Genomic DNA, 21529 nt, shown 5'->3' with positions numbered 1-21529 from the left:
CTTTTCTTTTCTTTTCTTTTCTTTTCTTTTCTTTTCTTTTCTTTCTTTTCTTTTTTCTTTTCTTTTCTTTTCTTTTCTTTTCTTTCTTTCTTTCTTTCTTTCTTTCTTTCTTTCTTTCTCTTTCTTTCTTTTCTTTCTTTCTTTCTTTCTCTTTCAAGCATGCATTCGTCCTCCATCCATCCATCCATCCATCCATCCATCCATCCATCCATCCATCCATCCATCCATCCATCCATCCATCCCGCCACTGATCCTCAGCGACGCGCAAACGCGCCCCCTGCAGGCGGCGCGCGGCCGCGAGCGTCGGGACCGGAACGAAACCGTCCTACGGAACGCGAGGCGCGTGCTCCGAGTTTCCGGGGAGGAGGGCAGGAGAGGAGCTGCGCGAGGCGGTCCCTTCGGCAGCGGAGGCGGCAATGGCCGCGCGGGCCTGGGGGCTGCGCCTCGGGCGGGCCGCCCCCGGTGGCGGGCTTGGCTGGAGTGAGTTTCCGCGGTGCGGGGGGCGCGGAAAGCGAGGCTTGAAGGGTTGTCTGCTCGGCTGGGGCCTGAGGCGGGTCCCGGGAGGCCCCACGGCCGGGGGCGGAGGAGGGTCTTTAGGTCCCGGCTGTGGGCGGCTCCGCGGCCTGAGGTTACAGACCTGGGGGCGCGGGGGCTCCCGGGGGCTCCCGGGGCGGCGGGAGGACCTCAGGGCCCCTGGGGGGCGGGGGGGCAGCCGTGCCCTGGTTTTCCCTTTGGAGCACTCGTGCGGGCTGTGCCAGATGCTCCCCGATTGAGGGGTTGGACAGTAGAGCTCAGCGTTTCTCGCCGCAGACCCTGACGTTTCGGCGAGGCACCCCGGGTCGGGAGCTCTCGCGCCCCCGGGCCCTTGCACAGCCACAGCCTTGCTCACCTTCGCAGCGACTCGCCCCGACTCTGCTTCCTGCTGCCTTCCCCCTCCCCTCCCTGTCAAGTATCGACGGGAGCGCGACAGAGGAAACTGGCGGGCAGGGCACGCCCGGGGGCGAAAAGAGCAAAAGTTGAAGGAAAGGTGTGGATCCGGGCCCGCCGCGGGTTTCTGTCCTTCGTGGCATATTTTAATTATCGATATTAGAAAGCGGTTTCAGGTTCATCTGCGAGCGCGTTTTTTTGGGGGGGTGGGGGTGGGGGGGTGGGGAAACCGCATCCTAACATTTCTGTGGCCTCCCATCCTGCCTGTCCTTGGAGGAGGATAGTGCGGGCTGGGGTAACCCCGGGGTGTTATTCGTTCTTTCACTTGTGTGTATTTCTTGCACCTTTTACGCAGGATCGATAGCGGCATCCCCAGCGTCTCGCCTGTCACCGGCAGAACTGATAGAAATGCGGAATGACCTCTTTAATAAAGAGAAAACCAGGCAGTTATCGTTAACTCCTCGGACTGAGAAGATCGAAGTCAAGCACGTTGGGAAAACGGACCCTGGCACCGTCTTTGTGATGAACAAAAACGTTTCCACGCCTTACAGTTGTGCTATGCGTGAGTAGCGCATCGGGATGCAGACTGATACAGACCTGACCGTCCCCGTGAGCTGTGCGGAGGAGCGGAGGAGCGGAGGAGCGGGCTCGCGGGAGGCGGGGCCAGGTTCTTGCTCCCTGAACTCACGGAAGTTCTCTGGTATCGAGCATCGTGCTCTCGGTTCACTTGTCGCTTTAGCTCTTGAGGGTCCTGTGGGCCTTGACAGCGTGGTACCGTAATGCACAGGTTGTCCTGGGACTTGCTTGAATCTGGCCAGGTTTGAGGGGCTATGTTTGTTTCAAGGGGAAGAAGGCTGAGGTGTTATTACTCTGTTTTATCTATCTACCTACCTACCTACCTATCTATCTATCTATCATCATGAGAGACAGAGAGAGAGAGGCAGAGACACAGGCAGAGGGAGAAGCAGGCTCCATGCAGGGAGCCCGATGTGGGACTCGATCCCAGGTCTCCAGGATCACGCCCTGGGCTGAAGGCGGCGCCAAACTGCTGAGCCACCTAGGGCTGCCCCTTGACCTTTTTCAATTTTTTTTTTTTTTAATTTATTTATGATAGTCACACAGAGAGAGAGAGAGAGAGAGAGAGAGAGGCAGAGACACAGGCAGAGGGAGAAGCAGGCCCCATGCACCGGAGCCCGACGTGGGACTCGATCCCGGGACTCCAGGATCGCGCCCTGGGCCAAAGGCAGGCGCCAAACTGCTGCGCCACCCAGGGATCCCCCCCTTGACCCTTTTCAGACAGCGCTCTGGGGTAATGGGAGCAGTCACCATGTGGGTCTCATCAAAGGAATTTGGGGCCAAGGAACTGCCCTGGCCTTGGATGACCAGCTTTTTTGGCCTCCTTTTTCTTTCTCGCTTTTTATGGCCTAACTTAAATCTTACCTGCTTACCAGTCACCTCACTGTGTGTTATGTTTTTGTTCCTACTTATGTGTGAGTGTAGTAAATGTGAAAATGGATGCATGCACGGGGCGAATGTGATTAGGGCAACAGTATGTGTTGTGTTCATCTCTTCAAGGAGATAAGCTCTGTGTGATTTGGTGTGTCAATGAAGGGAAGGGAGGGCTCTCTTTATGTATTATTTTTATTTTTAAAGATTTTATTTATTCATGAGAGACACAGAGAGAGGCAGAGATACAGGCAGAGGGAGAAGCAGACTCCCTGTAGGGAGCCTGATGCAGGACTCGATCCCAGGACGCCGGGATCACCAACTGAGCCGAGGGTGGTCGCTCAACCACTGAGCCACCCGGGTGCCCCTATGTATTATTTTTGATCAAATGCTTTGATAGAACTGGTAATATTTAAATTTAGGAAGCTTCCAGAATAGATGTATACACCAGCATGCTCACTTATGCATGAGTAGCTGCGTTGTTTAAACTTGGAAAACTCAGTAATGATTCCTTTTAAGTAATTAGCAGTTTTAGTTAAAAGTTTAAGCCAGTCTGCACTCTTGATCTTCCCTTACTCTGGTACTTAACGATTGTTGTTTGCTTGTTTGTAAACATTTATTGGACAGAGGAGGATAAACAAAGTGCAAGCCCTAAGGAGTTTTATACTCCTTATTTCCTACTCCTTATTTAATACTTCTTATACTTCTATTTCACATGTGGAGATGAAGCCTTTGAACCACCCTCAGCATGACTCCTACGCAGACATTCGCTTGTCATTCATACCTCTGATCATTCACTACACTTTTGAGTGCTTACTGTATTACAGGTGTGGTGCTAGGTTCTGAATGTACTAATGAGTGAACAAAAAGAGACATGATCCCCTCCGTAAGGATCTTAGATCCTGTACCTGTAGTTTGACCACTTCTGTGAGTAGCTATGTACTTGAAAAATATCTAATCAGGGTTGGAGTTGGAGTGCATTCTGGTCAAAGAACAGACCAGAGCTGATTGGCTTGTATGTGAATTCATACTGAAAATTAAAAGCCATTAATGGTATTTAACTTGAACAGGCCTGTTAGGGAAGTAACAGGAGCAAGACCCCAAACCCATTTAGACCAGATTTACTATGGATGTATGTTTATATGTTTTTTTTTTTCACCTAAGTTGTGTGTGCATATATCCAAGTATATTCATGATGCTGTTCTCATAATATTTAAGTGTAACTCTTAGAGCATTATTTTACTCCTTAATAATTGACAGATTAATTTGAAATTAGACTTAGCCTTAATGGTTTTTGTAAGTGTTTTTGGGAATTTTGTTAATACATTGGTTGTGTTGGGTATTATTTATTATTGGTTACAGATATAATATATAAGACTTTTTTCTCCTGAAGGAGGTCATTGCAGAATCTTGCTTTTCTGTTGTTTTATCTCTTAATGTAGCACTTAAACATGTGATCTTTCACTTTGGGTTTTGTTAGATTTAGACCTTCAACCTATTCTTCTAAATTCCTAGATTTAAGTGAGTGGTACTGCAGGAAGTCCATCCTGGCTCTTGTGGACGGACAGCCTTGGGACATGTATAAGCCTTTGACCAAATCCTGTGAAATTGAATTTCTTACTTTCAAAGATCGTGATCCAGGAGAAGTGAATAAGGTATTTCTGCCCCTATGTTCTTTTTTTCCTCAATTTTTTTTTTCTTCTTCTTCTTCTTATTAAAATCTATTTGCTGCGGAGCTTGAAATATGCAGATACGGCCAAGGTCAAATGTTGTAATGTACTAGATAATCAGTGTTTTGCTTGTTGGTTAGGCATTTTCACAATTCAAAATATCCTCCTTTCTTTGTATTTGGCTTTGAGAAGATGATATACTTTGTCTTTTACATCCATGTCTTTATTCCACTAACATTTATTGGTTACTCTATATTTCATTACCTCTACTGCTTGAATTCAACCTTTGACCATTGTCGGATTATTTCAGTAACTTTTTAACCATCTGCCCCCGCCCCGTATTTTAATACTAGAGACTTCCTGAGGAGTACTGTAAGAGTTTTATTAAATGACGCAATCCTTATTTGTGTCACTTTTTCCCTACCCGGTAACTTTCAGGAATGACCTGAAAGGTTTTCCCATGCCTTTCCAGGCCCTGTGTGATCTGACCCAGCTTGGTTTATGAGCTTCACTTCCATGGCTTCTTTCCACTTCCTCTTTGTTCTGGCCATATTAGAGGACTTGATCACTAATGGTTTAGGCTGTGTTAGCCCCTTGGCTTTTATTAATGCTCTTCTTCAACTCTGGGTATTTTCTTCCTACTTGTTATTTATTTGTTTGTTTGTTTATTTATAAGATTTAATTTATTCATGAGACACACACACACACAGAGGTAGAGACACAGGCAGAGGGAGAAGCAGGCTCCATGCAGGGAGCTGGATGTGGGACTCGATTCCGGGACTCCAGGATCACGCCTTGGACTGAAGGCGGCGCTAAACCGCTGAGCCAGCTGGGCTGCCCTCTTCCTCCCTTAAAATCCTGTTTTTCTTTTATAGTTCAGTTAAAATATCTGTGGAATCTTCTCAGTTTCTTCTTGCCAGAATGAATCCCTTTTTTCTTTGGGGCCTTACAACACTTGGCTAATATCTCTGGATACAGTATTTTAATATTGCCTTGCAATATGAACCGTTGAATGCATTGGATTCTTGGCTCTGTGAAGACAGGGATCATGTCCCTTGTTGGACCTAGTCCTTGACATACGTACAATAGGTATTCATTACAAAGAGGTTGTAACAAAACCCTTAAGAAAATGACAGGATAATAATAGCTAACATCAAGTATTGATTATGTGTCAAGCACTGTCTTGGGTGATTTATAGGTATTGACTCATTTAATCTTCATAAAAATCCTATAAAAATAGGTATCGTTATTCCCACTTTGCAGATAGATAAACTGAAACAAAAAGAGTTTCAGTAGCTTCAGTTTAGGGAACCGTGGAGCCTGGATTTTTTTTTTTTTTTAATTTAATTTATTTATTCGTGGGAGACTCAGAGAGAGAGGCAGAGACACAGGCAGAGAGAGAAGCAGGCTCCATGCAGGGAGCCTGATGTAGGACTTGATCCTGGAACTCCAGGATCATGCCTTGGGCCAAAGGCAGGTGCTCAACTGCTGAGCCACTCAGGCGTCCCTGGAGCCTAGATTTTAATCTAGGCATTCTGACTTGAGTTCAACAGACATTAAAAACATTTAAGTAGGATAGATGAGGAAGTGCATTTTGCTGCTTGTCTTCAAGGCCTGGGTTTGTACTTATTTTTCGTGTATGTTATGTGGTTCTGTAAGAAACATTCTGGAACAGTGTCTGCTACACACAGCCAAGTGATCCCACTCTTAGTCCTCAGCTGTGGTAAAGAGCTTATGAAAGTCAGGTGCCCATATGGGACATAAGATGGGCAGGTATGGTGCAGGTATATGTTTCTCTTTATGACTCAATAAGGTCATTGTGTGGATACCCATATTAGGCATGTCCATGCATCAAAATGCTAGTAAAGAAAAGCCCAGTTAATGGGTTGCTTTGCTGTAAATATGAATAACTTTAGTGATGTGCTATGTGATGTTAGGTATAGGGTAGGAGTCATAAATTCTTGAAAGTTGAGTTTTCCTTCTCAATTACATATGGTTTAAACAGGTTTATATCTGTCTATCTATCTATCTATCTATCTATCTATATCTATCTATCTATCTATCTATCTATATATATATATATATTTTTTTTTTTACTCTAGCACAAGTTTGTTAATGAGATACCTTTATCCTGGATTAAAGTTAAAGTTGCTACCAGATAGTAAAACTATCTGTTACTTGATAAACATTATAATATCTGATAACTTGTGCAGAAACTGCCAACAGCACAAGTTGGTGCTTCGTTCTTTTGTGCTTTTTGCATCATAGAGGTAATGTTGTGGTCTGATGTTCAATATTACTACATGCTGAGGATGAACAGAGAAATAGTTCCTAAGTCAAAAGTTAACCTAAATTTTAATATTGAAGAAACCTTAGTGAATCTTAATATGTATTTTGTTTGTGTGTATTTTATTTTTCTAGGCTTATTGGCGTTCTTGTGCCATGATGATGGGCTGTGTGATAGAGAGGGCATTCAAAGATGAATATGTGGTCAGTTTGATCAGAGCTCCAGAAGTTCCTGGTAATGTACACACACACACACACACACACACACACACACACATATTTTGGAAATTTTTGAATAGCTTGGTATCTATTTTTGATACTTTATAGAGCTTTTTTTTTCTGAGCTTATTTCTAATTTCATGTAATATAAATTACTGTCGCATATATTCCATTTATAGTGGGTAACGTAGTCATCTTATTTAATTTTTGGAGGTCAGTAATTAACATAATAGAATTCAAGGAGAATGTGGTTTTTTTTTTTTTTTAATATGAATTTCATGTAATTACGTTGTCTTGGGGTTTGTTTCCTATCACTTTAAGCGTGTATTTCTAAATTGAGTTGGAGGAGGAGGAAATGAGAGTATAAGTAGAATTCTGGAGAAAGCTGTGTTTAGGTGGCACCATTTCACCAGAAAATGGCCATGACTCTGGAGAGGGACACCATTTGGGGGAGATGGGAGAGTTTACACTCTGTAATTTTGATATAACTGGGATTTTGGGTCAGTATGTGTGGTAGGATCACATTTGTAATTTTTTTAAAAAGATAGAAATATTTGCACCGAAAATATTTAAAAAGCTCAGTGAATGATTCTAAGAACAAAACAAAAATGAAGATGTTTGGAAGACATTAAAAAAGAAATTCGTTTCATGTCCATTTATTCATTCATCTACATATTAAATATCTTACTCTTCTAGAATTTTTATGCCTAGTAATTATTTGAAATACCTATAGTGATAATATTCTGGAAGAAAATAAAAGTGTTTAAAAAAATACGAGTGATTTTGTGTTCACAAAAGGTGAGTTAGTTTTTTGGGAAGGGGAAAGTTGGTAGAGCTCTGGCAAGAACTGGGAAAAATGGTTACAGTTTTATAATTTGTAGAGTTGAGAGAGATTGGTTGCTAGCCCTTCATTTTATGATCTAAATATTTAATTGTTGCCAATTAGTAATTCTGTGACAGATTTGATTTTGCCTTTCATTTTGGTTGAATTTACAGTAATCTGTGGAGCTTTCTGCTATGATGTAGTTCTGGATAAGAGACTTGATGAGTGGATGCCAACAAAAGTAAGTATAGTGTTTGGAATATTAATTTTAGAATCTGTGCCTTTCTTTGTTAGAATGATTCCTATGTCAGTATTGTTGAATGATACTGCATGTTGAGGATATTTATTTATTTATTTATTTAGATTTTATTTATTCATGAGAGACAGAGAGAGAGAGAGAGGCAGAGACACAGGCAGAGGGAGAAGCAGCCTCCATGCAGGGAGCCCGACATGGGACTTGATCCCGGGACTCCAGGATCATACCCTGGGCTGAAGGCAGGCGCTAAACCACTGAGCCACGCAGGGGTCCCCCATGTTGAGGATATTTAAAAGATACTACTTACATAGTTATCTATTCCAGTTGTGCTTTTTCAGTGTATTCAAGATAGAGGCAAATGAATGGGGGTATTCATAATGTGGTCAGTTCTATGCAAGCTTTATAGCCTGCTTAAAGTACTTTCTTCCTGGTACTGTTCATTCTGTTTCTTAAGATAGTAGTTTTCAAGATGCCCGGAATATAAAATACAGAAGCAGCTGAACCACCTTGGTTGATGTGGTGGTGGGAGGTCTGGAGCCTCCTTACTTTCTTAGATCCTCAGAGCATAATTTGGAAACCGCTGCCCTAAACCATTTTAGCCTGTTGCATACTGTGAGATCTCCCTATGTACGAGGGAGAAGACACAAGTAGACAAGTAGAGTGAATTAAGAATCAGACTTTGACAAAACTAACTCAAATTGCAACAAACTAGACTCTTGGTAAACGGTCTGGTTGTGTAATGAGTGTTCTAGGTCTAGGAATTGGGTAGCACCAGGGACCTGGCTAACAAGGACCATCTAAATCAGATGCTCTGTAGGGAGGGTGTGTTGATGACCTTGAGATGTTAAGCCTAGAAATTCACTTTATGACTGGGGAGAAGAGGCAAATGCCTGATTCTTAAGCAAAACTATATGTCTTACAAATTAGAAGTCTGGAGATCAGAAAAGGAAAGGTGGTGTACCATACCATTTTATCAATGGTACAGTGTATATTTTTTTCACATTTTAATATCTCTGAAAAAAATGTGTCTTACAGTAGCTAGCATCTTGTAATTGGTAGTGTTTTTTCCTTAGTGGTACATTTTAGATTTAGTGAAATATTGTAGTTTCTAAAAGCAAAATTTTGGAGTCCATGCAGATCCAGGTTTAAATTCTGGCTTTGGAAGTTATTTCTAGTATAATCCTGTTTAAATTGCTTAATACCATGAAGGAGGAAGGAGAGAAACAGGAAGGAACAAAGAGAGAAAAGGAGAAAGGGAAGAGAGTAGAAAGAAAGGTGGGGGGCCACAGGGCGGGGAAGAGACCGAACTCTTTCTTCCTGATCTCTGAACTTGTGTCAGTTTAATTTCTTTTTCAGATATGCCCTCAAATTTAAGAAAGGATTCTCACTTTATTGGGGGAGTTAAGTAAAAACTAATAAGATGAAGATTTGGTTCTCATTATCTATGAAACTTGCTGCTTCCTTATCCTTTTTTTAAATATAAAACTTAAAAAAAAAAAAAAAACATACTAGCTAATTGCAGGCACCATGGGGTTAGGTGGACCATTTAGAAAAAGTGGTAGAGAGTTATATTCAAGTAACAGTTGTATAAAATTATGAATGTGAATTTATTACAAATTGTGCCATTAAGAATGGAGAAGAGTCATTTCATGCAAAAAAGTCTAATAGGAAGTTTATGGAAGGAATTTTCTTACAAAAATTACTTGCGTAACAGTGCTTGGTCTTTTCTGTATTAGTAATGATTTATAATATGAAAACTTAATTACAGTTTTTATTAAAAGTCTCATAAATATTGTTAATGTGTATTAATCAATCATTTTAATTGCATAAAAGTGACTTTTCATTAAATGAGAATTTTTAATATTAGATATATGCTGTATTTTGGGCAGGGCCAATGATGACATTACATTTCCTGCTGAAACTTTCTGAATGACAATAATTTTTTTCCTGTGCATTTAAAAAAGCGTAGTTTACAATGTAAACAAATGTTTGTACTTTTATTAGTATTTCCAGTTGCGTCATTGTTTTAATAAACATTTATGAGGTATAATTTAAAATGTTTAAGATTTCTTTGTAGGATTATCTTTAATAACTATTAATATAGACTGGGACCTTAATTACAAGTAAATTACAAGTTTCATAGTTTATAGATTGGGATAAATTGCTAACCCTACATTTTATGGTCCAAACATTTAATTATTATAAATTAATAACTTTCTTTCCTAACAAATTTGCTTTTGCTTTTTCTTTTAGTTAGGTTTATAATATTTAGCTTACAGTTTTATCTTATCTGCTATGGAGAAATGCTTTCACGTTGTTACAAAAAGTTAATACTTTCATTTTGAAGGAGAACCTACGTTCCCTCACAAAAGATGCTCGTGCTTTAATTTATAAAGATCTTCCATTTGAAACTCTGGAAGTGGAAGCAAAAGTGGCATTAGAAATATTTCAGCACAACAAGTAAGTGTTGGCTTCTTTGGAAGTGAGATTAAACCTCCCAAAATTATATGTGATGAAGAAAATAGTTCTTAAGAATCTTTATGTTTAATGTATATAAGACACTTTATTTTCAGCTCTAAGATCTCTTTTTCTGTACCAGCCTATTTACTGTGATTCATCTCATTATTTATTTCACGGAAAAAACCCCTCCCCCCCACCTTCAGTAATTTTCTCACTTTATCTTATTTCTCTGTTTCTTTGGCCAGTCCTTCACTTTGTAGCAACATCACAGTGTGTTTCCCCTTTTCCTCCCATCATGAAGTGATAGAATGCATGGAACTGTATTCTTTTTTTTTCATTTGGCAGCCTTTCCTTCTCATCCTCCTGCTCTTTAAATGACAAGGGTGAGACAGAGAATGCCAGTTGTCTGGAGGGAGCTAACTGCCCAAGTAAAACATTCATAGAGCCGGTCTTAGTCTTCTGTACCAGAATTACCCACCTGGTGGATTTTCTTTGCCAACATTTTAAATCCTCCCTGGGTCTTCAATTCCCTTTTCCACTCAGAAAACTTCCAATTTACCTTCTACTAATTGTAACAACATAAACTATATTTTAACATTAATCTAATTGAAATTACAACTAATTAGGGAAATCTGCATTGTGAAAAACGTAACATAGATACTAGATTCTCAAGACAGAATATGCCCCTGCAAATTGTTCAATGTTATGGGTTGGAATTTCTTTAAGTATTTATAAATTGAGATGTAAGTTCTCATAGGATTAGTTTATAATATTTCACATATCCTGGAACCAGACTTAAAAGCAGTAGGGATGTACTTACTATTTAAACTGAACTAGACTGCAGACAGTTCTGTAGAACCAAACTACCATTGATTCTATAAGAATATTCCTTTGATTATCAGAACATGTCAAGACACTTCTGTGCTACCATTCTAGGGTCATGCTGTCTAATAGAGATATAATGTGAGCCATCTATATAACTGAATTTTCTAGTAGCTACATTAAAAAAGTCAAAAGAAAAGGTGAAGTTATAACATTTTAATAATATGTTTTGTTTAAACTATATCTAAAATGTTATTTCAACATGTGGTATTACAAAATTGATGATATTTTATATTCTCTTTTTCATACAAATCTTCAGAATCTGATGTGTTTTACTCTTGAGGCATATTTCATTTAGGACTAATTATATTTAAGTGGTCCATAGCTACCGTAGTGTACTATAGATGTTCATTCAAGGAGATTTCCCATTCCCTCCACTTCGCTTCCAAAGTTTAGGAGGGGCTTGGAGGACTTTGAAAAGTTAGTTGAATGTATGGAACGAGGTAGGGATGGTCTGGGGGCAAGTTTGAGGGGACAGAGAATTTTGGATGGTTGAAGATAGATCAGTGATTGAGCTTTTCTGCTATAGGGGGAGCCTTCAGTGGCTTTGGCTCTCAGGGGACAGTTACGTCTCTTAGAGGTAGGGCAAAAGGGACAAGTATTCAAGGGAATTGGCTCTCTTAATAATGTATGGGGGGCTTTGGCAAAGGGGTATGGCAGTAAGTGGATGTTTTTGTGTGAACTAATGCTTCCCAACCTTCCATACACACACGTAGTATTCATTTAGTTCTGGGGTAGAGAGAGACAAAGCTCTTAGTAGTTAATGGTAAAGTTTTGATTTAACCTGGGCTTTGCAGTTCCGCCTCTGCTATTAGCTGTAGTGACAGGATTGGGTAGATTTGACAGATGTTTAGGCAGTAGAATTGACATGACTTGGCAATGAATTAGATGGAGGGGATGTGACAGGAGAAGCAGGAAATCTCTGAGGTTGACAGTGTCATTTACTAAGTTAGGGAATTCAGGAATAAGAATACGTTTGGTGGGAAAAGGAGTAAGTTTTTATTCTGTTTGAGAATTGCAGAGTATAAGGGATGCCTGGGTGCCTCAGTGTTTGAACGTCTGCCTTTAGCTCAGGTTGTGATCTCAAGGTCCTGAGATCGAGTCCCACATCAGGCTTCCCGCAGGGAGCCTGCTCTCCCTCTGCATATGTCTCTGCCTCTCTCTCCATGTCTCTCATACATGAATAAATAAAATTAAAAAAAAAAAAGAGAATTGCAGAATATAAGATGCTTCTGGAACATCATAGTGGATGTCCAGGAGGGTCTTAGATCTCTAGTTCAGAGCTCAGAGAGGGATGTGGATTAGAAGCTGAACTGTGGAAGAGAGGAATGCAGAAGTGGTAATTAAAGCTGCACACATTCAGGAGCCAGCCCAGGGAGGATGCTTTGTGAAAAGAGGCTGTAGGACAGGTCCCCTGGAGGGTGGAGAAGGGGAAAAGTGGCCAGAGAGTTAAAATAACAAGCAGGGAGTGTCATGGAAGCTGGTGGAAAAGAGCATTTGGAGAGGTGGAGGTGAGCAGTGGAAATGAGAACAGAAAGGTGTCCATTCTATTCAAACCAGGGAAGTTCCTGTGGCTTTGGGGGCAACAGTTTGGTGCAGTCGTGAGGCTGTGGCCAGACTCAAGGAAGGGAGGCTCCAAGTGTAAACCCTTTCAAAAACTACGGCTAAAGAGGAAGAGAAAGGGAGGAGGGTTACTTAAAGACCTTTGTGTGTGTGTGTGTGTGTATGTGTGTGTGTGTATATATATTTAGAAGTAAAAGTTTTTTTTTTTTTCCTTTGCTGCTTTTTAGGTACAAAATGGATTTCATAGAAGAGAAGGCATCTCAGAACCCTGAGAGAATAGTTAAGCTACACAGGTAAGTAAAAATACATTGGCTGTCATGCTAATTTATAGGAAGGTTTAGTTTTATTGTTACCTGAATGTAGTGTATGACTGAAAAAGATAAATTTGTACCTTAGTTTGTTATTCTTAATACGTTAATTTCTGCTGCTTTGTTCATTGTTTTGGTATGGTGGTACCTGGGAGATTTAAATTATCTTCAGGAGCAGTTGTAGTTTCTGTTCCTCATTTTATTGTTATTTTTATTTCCGCATTTTGAGAGTTGAAAACATCCTTTAAAAATGTGATTTTTAAAAGTTAATTTTGAAACTGGGCAAAATATTCATTGTTACGAATTGAACGTGATTCATGTCTATGTACAAATATGAATACTGACTAGTTAATTACTACTCTGTTACATGTAAGTAAGTAAACTAGGAATGTGCTTTCTGATACAGGGATGAGGGAGGTAGGACAATGCATATGCAGAAGTGACTTCGTGGCCTCTGTTTTCTCAGCCTCATGTTTTCTTGACTCAGTTAATATTTTTCTTCTACAAAGCTGCTCTTTGGACAATCTGTTGTATACAGTGAGTTCTAAACTCTATGCAATGAGTTTATATATGAGGTTGTAGATAAGTTTTAGACATTGGATTCACTTGATAGCATATGTTCAGTATTCTTAAAAATCTCTAAAGTTATATCAGTGCTAATAAAGAACAAGGTCACTTGACATTAATTTTCATAGTTTTAGCTCCTCGTGTGAGATTGTTGTATCAGGAGCAATAGAGACTGAATTGAACATTCCTCATGGAATGCTCTTGATTTAGGGACATTTTCCCAAAGAGAATGAATAGATTTTTTCCAAACTACTATAAATGGTTTGATTTTGAAGTTTCGTTTGTTTGTTTTTAATATCAAATTAGATTTGGTGACTTCATTGATGTGAGTGAGGGTCCTCTCATTCCAAGAACTAGTATTTGTTTCCAGTATGAAGTATCAGCAGTTCATAATCTTCAAGCCAACCAGTTGAATCTTGTACGAAGATTCCAGGGTCTGTCTTTACCTGTACACTTAAGAGTAAGTAAAGCTTAAAGTTTCAGGTTGTCCAGTTTGAGGGTGGGTGTGATTCTGATCTTGATTTTCTACCAATTTGAAGGACATACATTATGATTTTCATTAAGTTGTGTGACATTAATACTTTGTAAATTCAGGTTTATGATAAAAACAATTTTCCCTGGAATATAAATAGATCATTCAACAAAAGAAATATTAGTTGAAAAACTTGAATCAAACTGAGATAGTAATTTTAATTTTTCAAATTAGTATAAGGGAGGAGGGTGCACTGAGGATTATTGGAGTGCATATTGGTAGGATCTTCTGGAATGCCTTGTGGACTTAGGTGTGGCAGGCTCTTCCTCCCTAATTTTTCTGATCTATTCATGATCCAGAGTCTGTTATTTTCCATATTGTTCCCACCCCTTGTTAATGCTTTTTTTTTTTTTAATTCAACTTTGGATTTTGAGATAATTAAAAATCTGTGTGGGTTCACATGCAGTTATAAGAAATAATATAGAGATCCCAAGTACCTTTACCTAGTTTCCTTAGTGATAACATCTTGCAAAAGTGTAGTACAGTTTCACAACCAGAGTATGGACATTGACACAGTGAGGATGCAGTACAATCTCTTCACAGGGCTTTCTCCTGATTGCCTTTTGTAGCCACACTCACTCTCCTCTGCCCTACCCCCACCTCCTTAACCCCTGCCAACTGTTAGTCTCTTCTACAAATTTTCATTTCAGGAATATCATGAATGGGATCATACATTATATAATCTTTGGGATTGACTTTTTTTCACTCAGTGTAATTCTCTGAGGATTCATTGAAGTTCTGTGTATCAATAGTTGTTTCTTTTTTATTGCTGAGCAGTCTTCCGTGATATGGATCTACTGTGGTTTGTTTAACCATTCAACTGTTTAAAGGATATTTAGGTTGTTTCTAGTTTTTAGCTATTATGGATAAAGCTGCTGTGAGCATTTGTGTACAGGTTTTTTTGAATATATGTTTTAATTTCTCTGGGATAAATGCCCAGGAGTACAATTGCTGGGTCAAACGGTAGGCACATACTTAGTTTTTTTAGGAAACTCATCAAACTGTGTTCCAGAGTGACTGTACCATTTTACTGTTCCCACCAGTAATGTGTTAGTAATCAGTTTTTTGATCATTGCCAGCTTTTGACATTGTCACTATTTTTTATTTTAGCCACTATGATAGGTTTATAGTGATTTCTCACTGTCATTTTAATTTGCATTTTCCTGTTGGCTAATTGTGTTGAACATCTTTTCATGTGTTTATTTGCCATCTGTGTATCTTTTTTGGTGAAAAGTCTGTTGATGTTTTTTGCTTATGTTCTAATTGGATTGTTTGCTTTTTTACTGTTGAATTTTGAATTTTTTCCCAGTATATTCTGGATACTAGTCTTTTGTTAAATATCTATTGCGTATATTTTCTATCAGTAGTTTGTCTTTTTATCCTCTTAACAAAAGATCAGAAGTTTTTAGTGGAACAGAAGTTTTTAATTTTGATGAAGACTAGTTTATCATTTTTTCTGATTATGGATTATGTTTTTGGTGTTACTTCAAAGATTTCTTTGCTTGGACCTAGATACCAAAGATTCTCTTCTCTTACTTTCCCTCTAAAAGTTTTATAGTTTTATATTTAAGTCTGTGGTTCATTTTGTGCTAAATTTTGTATAAGGTGTGAGATTTAGGTTGTAGTTCATTTTTCTTGTCTATACATGTCAAATTGCTCCAACATCATTTGTTAAAAAGGCTGTCCTTCCTCCATTAAATTACTTTTGCACCCTTGTTAAAAATCAGTTGGGTATATTTGTATGGTTCTACTTCTGGGTTCTCTATTCTGTTCCATTGATCTGTGTGTCTGTCCTTCTGCCACTATCACAGTCTTGATTATTGTAGCTATAAACAGTTCTTGAAATCAAGTAGAATAATTCATCCTATGTTGTTATTATTTATGAAAATTGTTTAAACTATTTTAGATTTTTTGCCCTTTTATGTAATTTTAGGATAATCATTTTTGTATTGACAAGTCTTATTGGGATTTTGATAGGAATTGTATTAAGCCTTTATATCAATTTGGAGATAATTGACATCTTTTTATTTATTTATTTTTTAATTTTACTTATTTATTCATGAGAGATACAGAGAAAGAGGCAGAGACATAGACAGGAAAAGCAGGCTCCTTGCAGGGAGTCCAGTGTGGGACTCAATCCCTGGACTGGGGATCATGCCCTGAGCTGAAGGCAGATGCCCAACCGCTGAGCCACCCAGGCATCCCAGAGAATTGACATCTTTACTAAATTGTATCTTCTTGTCTATGAATATAGTGTATCTTTTATTTAAATCCTTCATCAGCGTTTTGTACTTTTTAGCTTTTGTCCTTTACATGTTTGATTTTTTCCACATATCTGTTTCTTTTCCTAGCTTTCTGCATCTCAGTAGATGACACCATCATCTACTTAGATATGAGGTAATCCTTGATTCTGTTTCCCTCCCATCCATGCCCCATGACATCCATCAGCAAATCTTTTTAATTCTAAAACATGCCAAGTCCCTCAGTTGTGTAGTGTCTCATCTACTACCACTACCCTTTCCAAACTGCTCTTATTCTTCATCCCTTCACTTCTGCCCCCACCGAAGCACATTTTCTACTTAGTAGCCAAATAACCTTTTTCATCACAAATCAGATCATGTAATCCCTTTGCCCAGAACATTCCAGGGGCTTCTTATAAAAATACCAACCCTGTACCTTGTCTCACAAAACCCTACGTTATCTGGCCCTTGCCTGCCTCTCTGACCTCTCATACCACTTTCTCCATCAGCCACATTGTAGGGTCTGCACCAGCTGTCCATCATTTTCTTTTTAAACATGCGATGCTGATCTTTTCTCCAGAAGGATTTATACATGCATATAGTAATTTTACCTTTTATCCTGGATTTTACCAGGTTATTCAGTGTGATGTCACTGGCCCACACATATCCTTCAGTATCACCTTTATTTTATTTATTTATTTATTTATTTATTTATTTATTTATTTATTTATTTATTTATTTATTTATTATTATTTATTTATTTATTTATGTTTAAGGTTTTATTTATTTATTCATAAGAGACACAGAGAGAGAGGCAGAGACACAGGCAGAGGGAGAAGCAGGCTCCCTGCGCAGGATTCAATCCCTGGTCCAGGGATCATGCCCTGAGCTGAAGGCAGATACTCAACTATTGAGCCACGTAGGTGTCTCCCTCAGTATCACCTTTAAATGACTTAGTAAAATTGGTGTGATCCTTATGCATTTTGCATAGTTTTCATCTATGCCTTCTGAGACTCCCCTTCTATATAAAATTGTTAAGGATTAAATAAATTGGTTCTATAATCTTATTATTGTCTTCACTAGTTTTTCTTGTTCTTTGGGTTAATTTGCTAAATCCTGTAGAACTGCCGTTTCAGCATGAAGATGTCACTGTCGGTCACTGTTGGTTCTTGATGAACCTCTCCTTGTGATTGCTAGAGATTGAAAAATGACCTCTAGTTTGTTGAAAATGGCTATTTACGGAAAGACTTGCAGCCCATGGGAAAGTGGGGCAGAGTTTTGCTTCCCATTAGAAGGAGTGCTGTCTGTTATGGTAATGATGAGGAGGGATAAAAGAGGAGGAATGGCGTTTTTAGTACTTACTTTTTTTTTTTCCTTACATGCTAAATGAAGCAGCTATCCTGTAAAGTACCTTTTCCCCCTACTCTCTACTTCTGTAACCATTTAGCCTCATTAGTACCTCCTGATGACTTCTTATGTTTTTGTTTAAAACCTATGTAAGACTCAGTTCCTTTTATTTTAGTTTATTGCTCTATTTAATTCATAGTGAATCTTTTCTTTTCAAGGCACATTTTACTATATGGCATAAACTATTGGAAAGATCTCGGAAAATGGTAAGTGTTTTTTGACAGCTAACAAGTACTGTTCATGAAGAAATTTTTATTGGAATTAAGCAACAACACAACAACAAATAAAAAAGAGAAGAAAAGAAAATGAAAGAAAAAAGTAATTAGTTGTCTTAATAGCTAAAGCAGTGTTATAGCAGTGTTATAGTTGTTGACTCCAGTAGAATCTTGGCAAGAGAATGGTTGTAACTTGGCAATTCTCCTGTTTTTGTTTGTTACTATCGTGGAAATGATATTGTAGAACTTGAAGAAGAATAAGAATACTGCTCTATAGAGGTGATAGTTCTTAGTGGGTCCAGTGGGTTAATTAGGTCTTTGATAATTTTTTTGTAAGCTTAATGAGCATTTATTTAAAGATTAAGATTTTTCAGATGTATTTTAAAGCTGCGTTGACTATTGATTGTCATATTCAATGTGCAAATGTCCTGAAAAACAGTATTTGAGTACTTGTGTTTTTAGTTCATTCTGTGTCATTAGCATTTAGATTTCACAAGTACGAATGATTATATTTTTTGGCTATTCTGTCCCTATTTACTCTTTCATGCACTAAGTGCTCATCCTTTACTTACATTATTTGATAGCTATTCTGTGTAATCTGGCCTCATGAACCCTTCGTAGTTACCCTAATTTTCCACTCCAGTCAAGCTTATAAACACACATCAAACTTTTCCTCCCTCCCTCCCTCCCTCCCTCCTCTCTCCCTCCCTCCCTCCCTCTTTCCTTCCTTCCTTCCTTCCTTCCTTCCTTCCTTCCTTCCTTCCTTCCTTCCTTCTTTCCTTCTTTCTTCTTTCTTCTTCTTCTTCTTCTTCTTCTTCTTCTCCTTCTCCTTCTCCTTCTCCTTCTCCTTCTCCTTCTTTCTTTCTTCTTTCTTCTTTCTTCTTCTTCTCACTTTATTTTTTCCCCAGCTTTACTGAGATATAACTTCCATATAGCGTTGTCTAAGTTTAAGATGTATGCTGTAATCATTCAAGGTATGTATGTATTGCAAACTAGTTACCACAATAAGGTGAGTTAGCATTCCCATCACCTCACAGAGTTACATATTCTGTGTGTATGTGGTGAGAACTTTTAAAATCTACTCTTAGTAACTTTCAAATATATGATATTAGTATTGTTAACTCAGACTTCTTTTCAAGTTTGTTTATTCATGACAGTTTTTCTGTCTGGATCTGTTTCCATTTCTCTTCCTGTCTATAATAGAATACATCCTACTTATTCTTCAGTACCTCATCCAAGTCTTACGATCTTCATTGAACATTTCATGTTTAGCAGAGTAATCTCTGAACAAACATCCATTCTTAAAATTTCCACTTGTTATCTACCTCCTCATGTGGTTTTCTAATTGTTTTTGCTGGTACATTTACAGTCAGTCTGTTAACCCATTCAGGGCTTGTTATATATATATATGTCATGCCAAATTTTGAGCCCAACCTTTGGTATATGGGCTACGCAATTATTTTTTTATGATGATGTACAAACCTAGTCTTTATTAATAATTTTACAGACAGAATTTATTGTTGAGGCACATAGTCATAATATTCTTGTGTAGAGATTACATCTAATTTTCTCATGAAGAGAAAATATTTTTGAATGGGTAGAATAATTTTGTCTCTTTGGTCACATGATCATTTTATTATTTATTTTTAATTTATACATTATTCAGGTATTAACACAGTGCTGTTAGTTTCAGGTGTACAATATAATGATTCATTAAAGCTATTCATTTCTCAGTGCTCATCACAATAAGTGTGCTCTTAATCCCCTTCATCATAATGATCATTTTAGATTAAGAAACTAGAGAAGAAATGAGTATATAATGTAGAAAAATAGTAGAGGAAGTAACCCAGAGTATCTAATAAGAATCAGTGAGTAGCTGTTTTTGCAACATTTATTCTGGTTCAGCTTCCTTCTTTCCATTTGCTTGTTTAAAGGGAATAGGTTAAAGATATGGTTCATTAATTCAACTAACATAGACATACCAAGTGTCTGTTATGTGGCAGGAGCTGTAGATACAGAAATGAACAAAACCTACTTACTAGCCTCAGAGAAGTTACTTTACTGGATAACTGGACTTACAAGTCCACAGTTGGGTGTACATGTGGAGTTCTAGCATACAGAAAAGGACCCATACCAAGCTGATGGGTTGGTTAAAGGAGGTTCCCAGGGATTGGTGTTGCTTATGCTAGCTTTAAAGGATGACTAAAAGTGGGCCTGGCAGATAATTTGCTGGGGGTGGGTTGGGCATTATCTCAGAGGAAGCTGCTTGCCAGAGGCATGGAGGAATGGAGAGCGTGGTGAATTTAAGATGAACCTGAATATACATTCATATGTAGGGTGGGTGATGGGTCCAACAAAATAAGTCTGTTGGAGAGGCAAATTGAACGCCAATAAAAAATTTATTAAAAAAAGAAAGTCTGTTGGAGATAGCATATGAGGAGCTTGTCTTCCATAATATGGAATTTGCATTCCCCTCCTGGAAGTGATTAGAGGTAACTGGAGAATTTGAAAAAGGAAGTGACCTATTGGTCAGCTATTCATGTTTAAAAGCTTACTCTGAGGCAGTGTGGAAGAAAGCTGTGACTTAAGCCAGCAGTCCTGTTAGAGGGATAGAAGGTGATGAGTTCCTGAAGTTCAGGTGCCACAGTGGGAGCCACTTGGGTAGAATTAGGACTGTTGATTGATTATGCATGTAAGAGAACCACAGATTCTCTAATGGCAGGTGTGGACAGCTGGGTAGAGCCCTTCACTGAGAAAGATAATGCTGGAGGTAGGGTGGATATTGGGATGGTGAGGACTAAGTTTAGCTGTTTGATGTGTTTGAGTGACACAGAATAGAAATATGGACATACGTATTTCTACTAAACCTGTGATACACTGTATTTAAAATAGAATTATACCTTCCAAGAAAATCTCTTGGTTTAAAATACTGTGTTATAGCATTGCTGGTATTTTTCTCACATGAATGATTTCATTTTGTAATTGAAAAATAAAATTACAAGCTGGAGAAGCCTAAACATGCCTCAGATTATATTGTTAATGAAATTGTACTTTACTTGATATATTGGGAACCTGGCCTTGTAAGTTTTCTTCTTTTTCTGCTTAAATTTCTATAATAATTACTAATGAAGGAGAAAGACCAACGGTCATTATATCATTATAGGAGAGGGACTGTGAATGATTTAAAATGGTGGGTGAAAGGTAAAACTAAAAGTGGTTATTATTAGAAAAATAAAGTATTTGTGTATTTACAGGTAACTGAAGATCAAACTAAACCTACAGAGGAAAGTGCATCGACCTAGTGACTTCCTAAAATTTAAATATGTATAGTAAATTAAAATAAAAGTTTTCTATGAAATATTTGTGTTTGCTTATAACTATTAACTGTTGGTACACCAGAGGGTCTCAGTGGGTTGGGCGTCCTACTCTTGGTTTCAGCTCAGGTCATGATCTCACATGGAGCCCTGTGTCAGGCTCTGTGCTTGGCATGGAGTCTGCTTGGGATTCTTTTTCTCCCTCTACTCCTCCCCCCACTTGGGTTCTCACTCAAATAAATCTTTTTTTTAAAAAAAGATTAACTGTCATTTTTCTCCATTTGATTTATATGGATGTTTATTATTTTTTTACATTTTACTTTCTTTAAAGGTTAAAACTACATAGGCTGTTCACGATAAAAAATTTTATGCAGAAACAACCCTGTGCCATCTGACTCCGCAGATGTAACACTT

At 38.4% G+C, this 21529-nt stretch overlaps 1 protein-coding gene across 2 annotated transcripts; it reads left to right on the top strand.

Annotated features, from left to right (window-relative positions):
* Positions 1 to 320: 320 nt before the first annotated feature.
* MRPL39 (mitochondrial ribosomal protein L39) lies at positions 321 to 21159 on the top strand. 2 transcript variants are annotated; one of them, XM_077878871.1, is made up of 10 exons: positions 321 to 480; positions 1283 to 1489; positions 3889 to 4028; positions 6465 to 6564; positions 7545 to 7612; positions 9975 to 10087; positions 12760 to 12825; positions 13714 to 13867; positions 17745 to 17792; positions 21056 to 21159. In XM_077878871.1, the coding sequence occupies exons 1-10, from the start codon at positions 417 to 419 to the stop codon at positions 21101 to 21103; spliced, it is 1008 nt and encodes a 335-aa protein (XP_077734997.1). In that variant the 5' UTR covers positions 321 to 416; the 3' UTR covers positions 21104 to 21159. The 2 variants fall into 2 exon arrangements, with proteins under 2 accessions (XP_077734997.1, XP_077734996.1); XM_077878870.1 differs by lacking the exon at positions 321 to 480 and adding an exon at positions 887 to 1027.
* The last annotated feature ends 370 nt before the right edge of the window (positions 21160 to 21529 follow it).

This window comes from Canis aureus, chromosome 30 (genome assembly GCF_053574225.1).
Source record: "Canis aureus isolate CA01 chromosome 30, VMU_Caureus_v.1.0, whole genome shotgun sequence".
Lineage (NCBI taxonomy): Eukaryota > Metazoa > Chordata > Mammalia > Carnivora > Canidae > Canis > Canis aureus.
This window is presented reverse-complemented; position numbering and strand designations above follow the sequence as displayed.

Excerpts from the sequence above, each read along its gene's own strand:
- MRPL39 (XM_077878871.1), top strand. The coding sequence starts at position 417 with ATGGCCGCGCGGGCCTGGGGGCTGCGCCTCGGGCGGGCCGCCCCCGGT. Across the intron at positions 4,029-6,464 it reads ATCCAGGAGAAGTGAATAAG|GCTTATTGGCGTTCTTGTGC; the intron begins GTATTTCTGCCC and ends TTATTTTTCTAG. Across the intron at positions 10,088-12,759 it reads GAAATATTTCAGCACAACAA|GTACAAAATGGATTTCATAG; the intron begins GTAAGTGTTGGC and ends GCTGCTTTTTAG.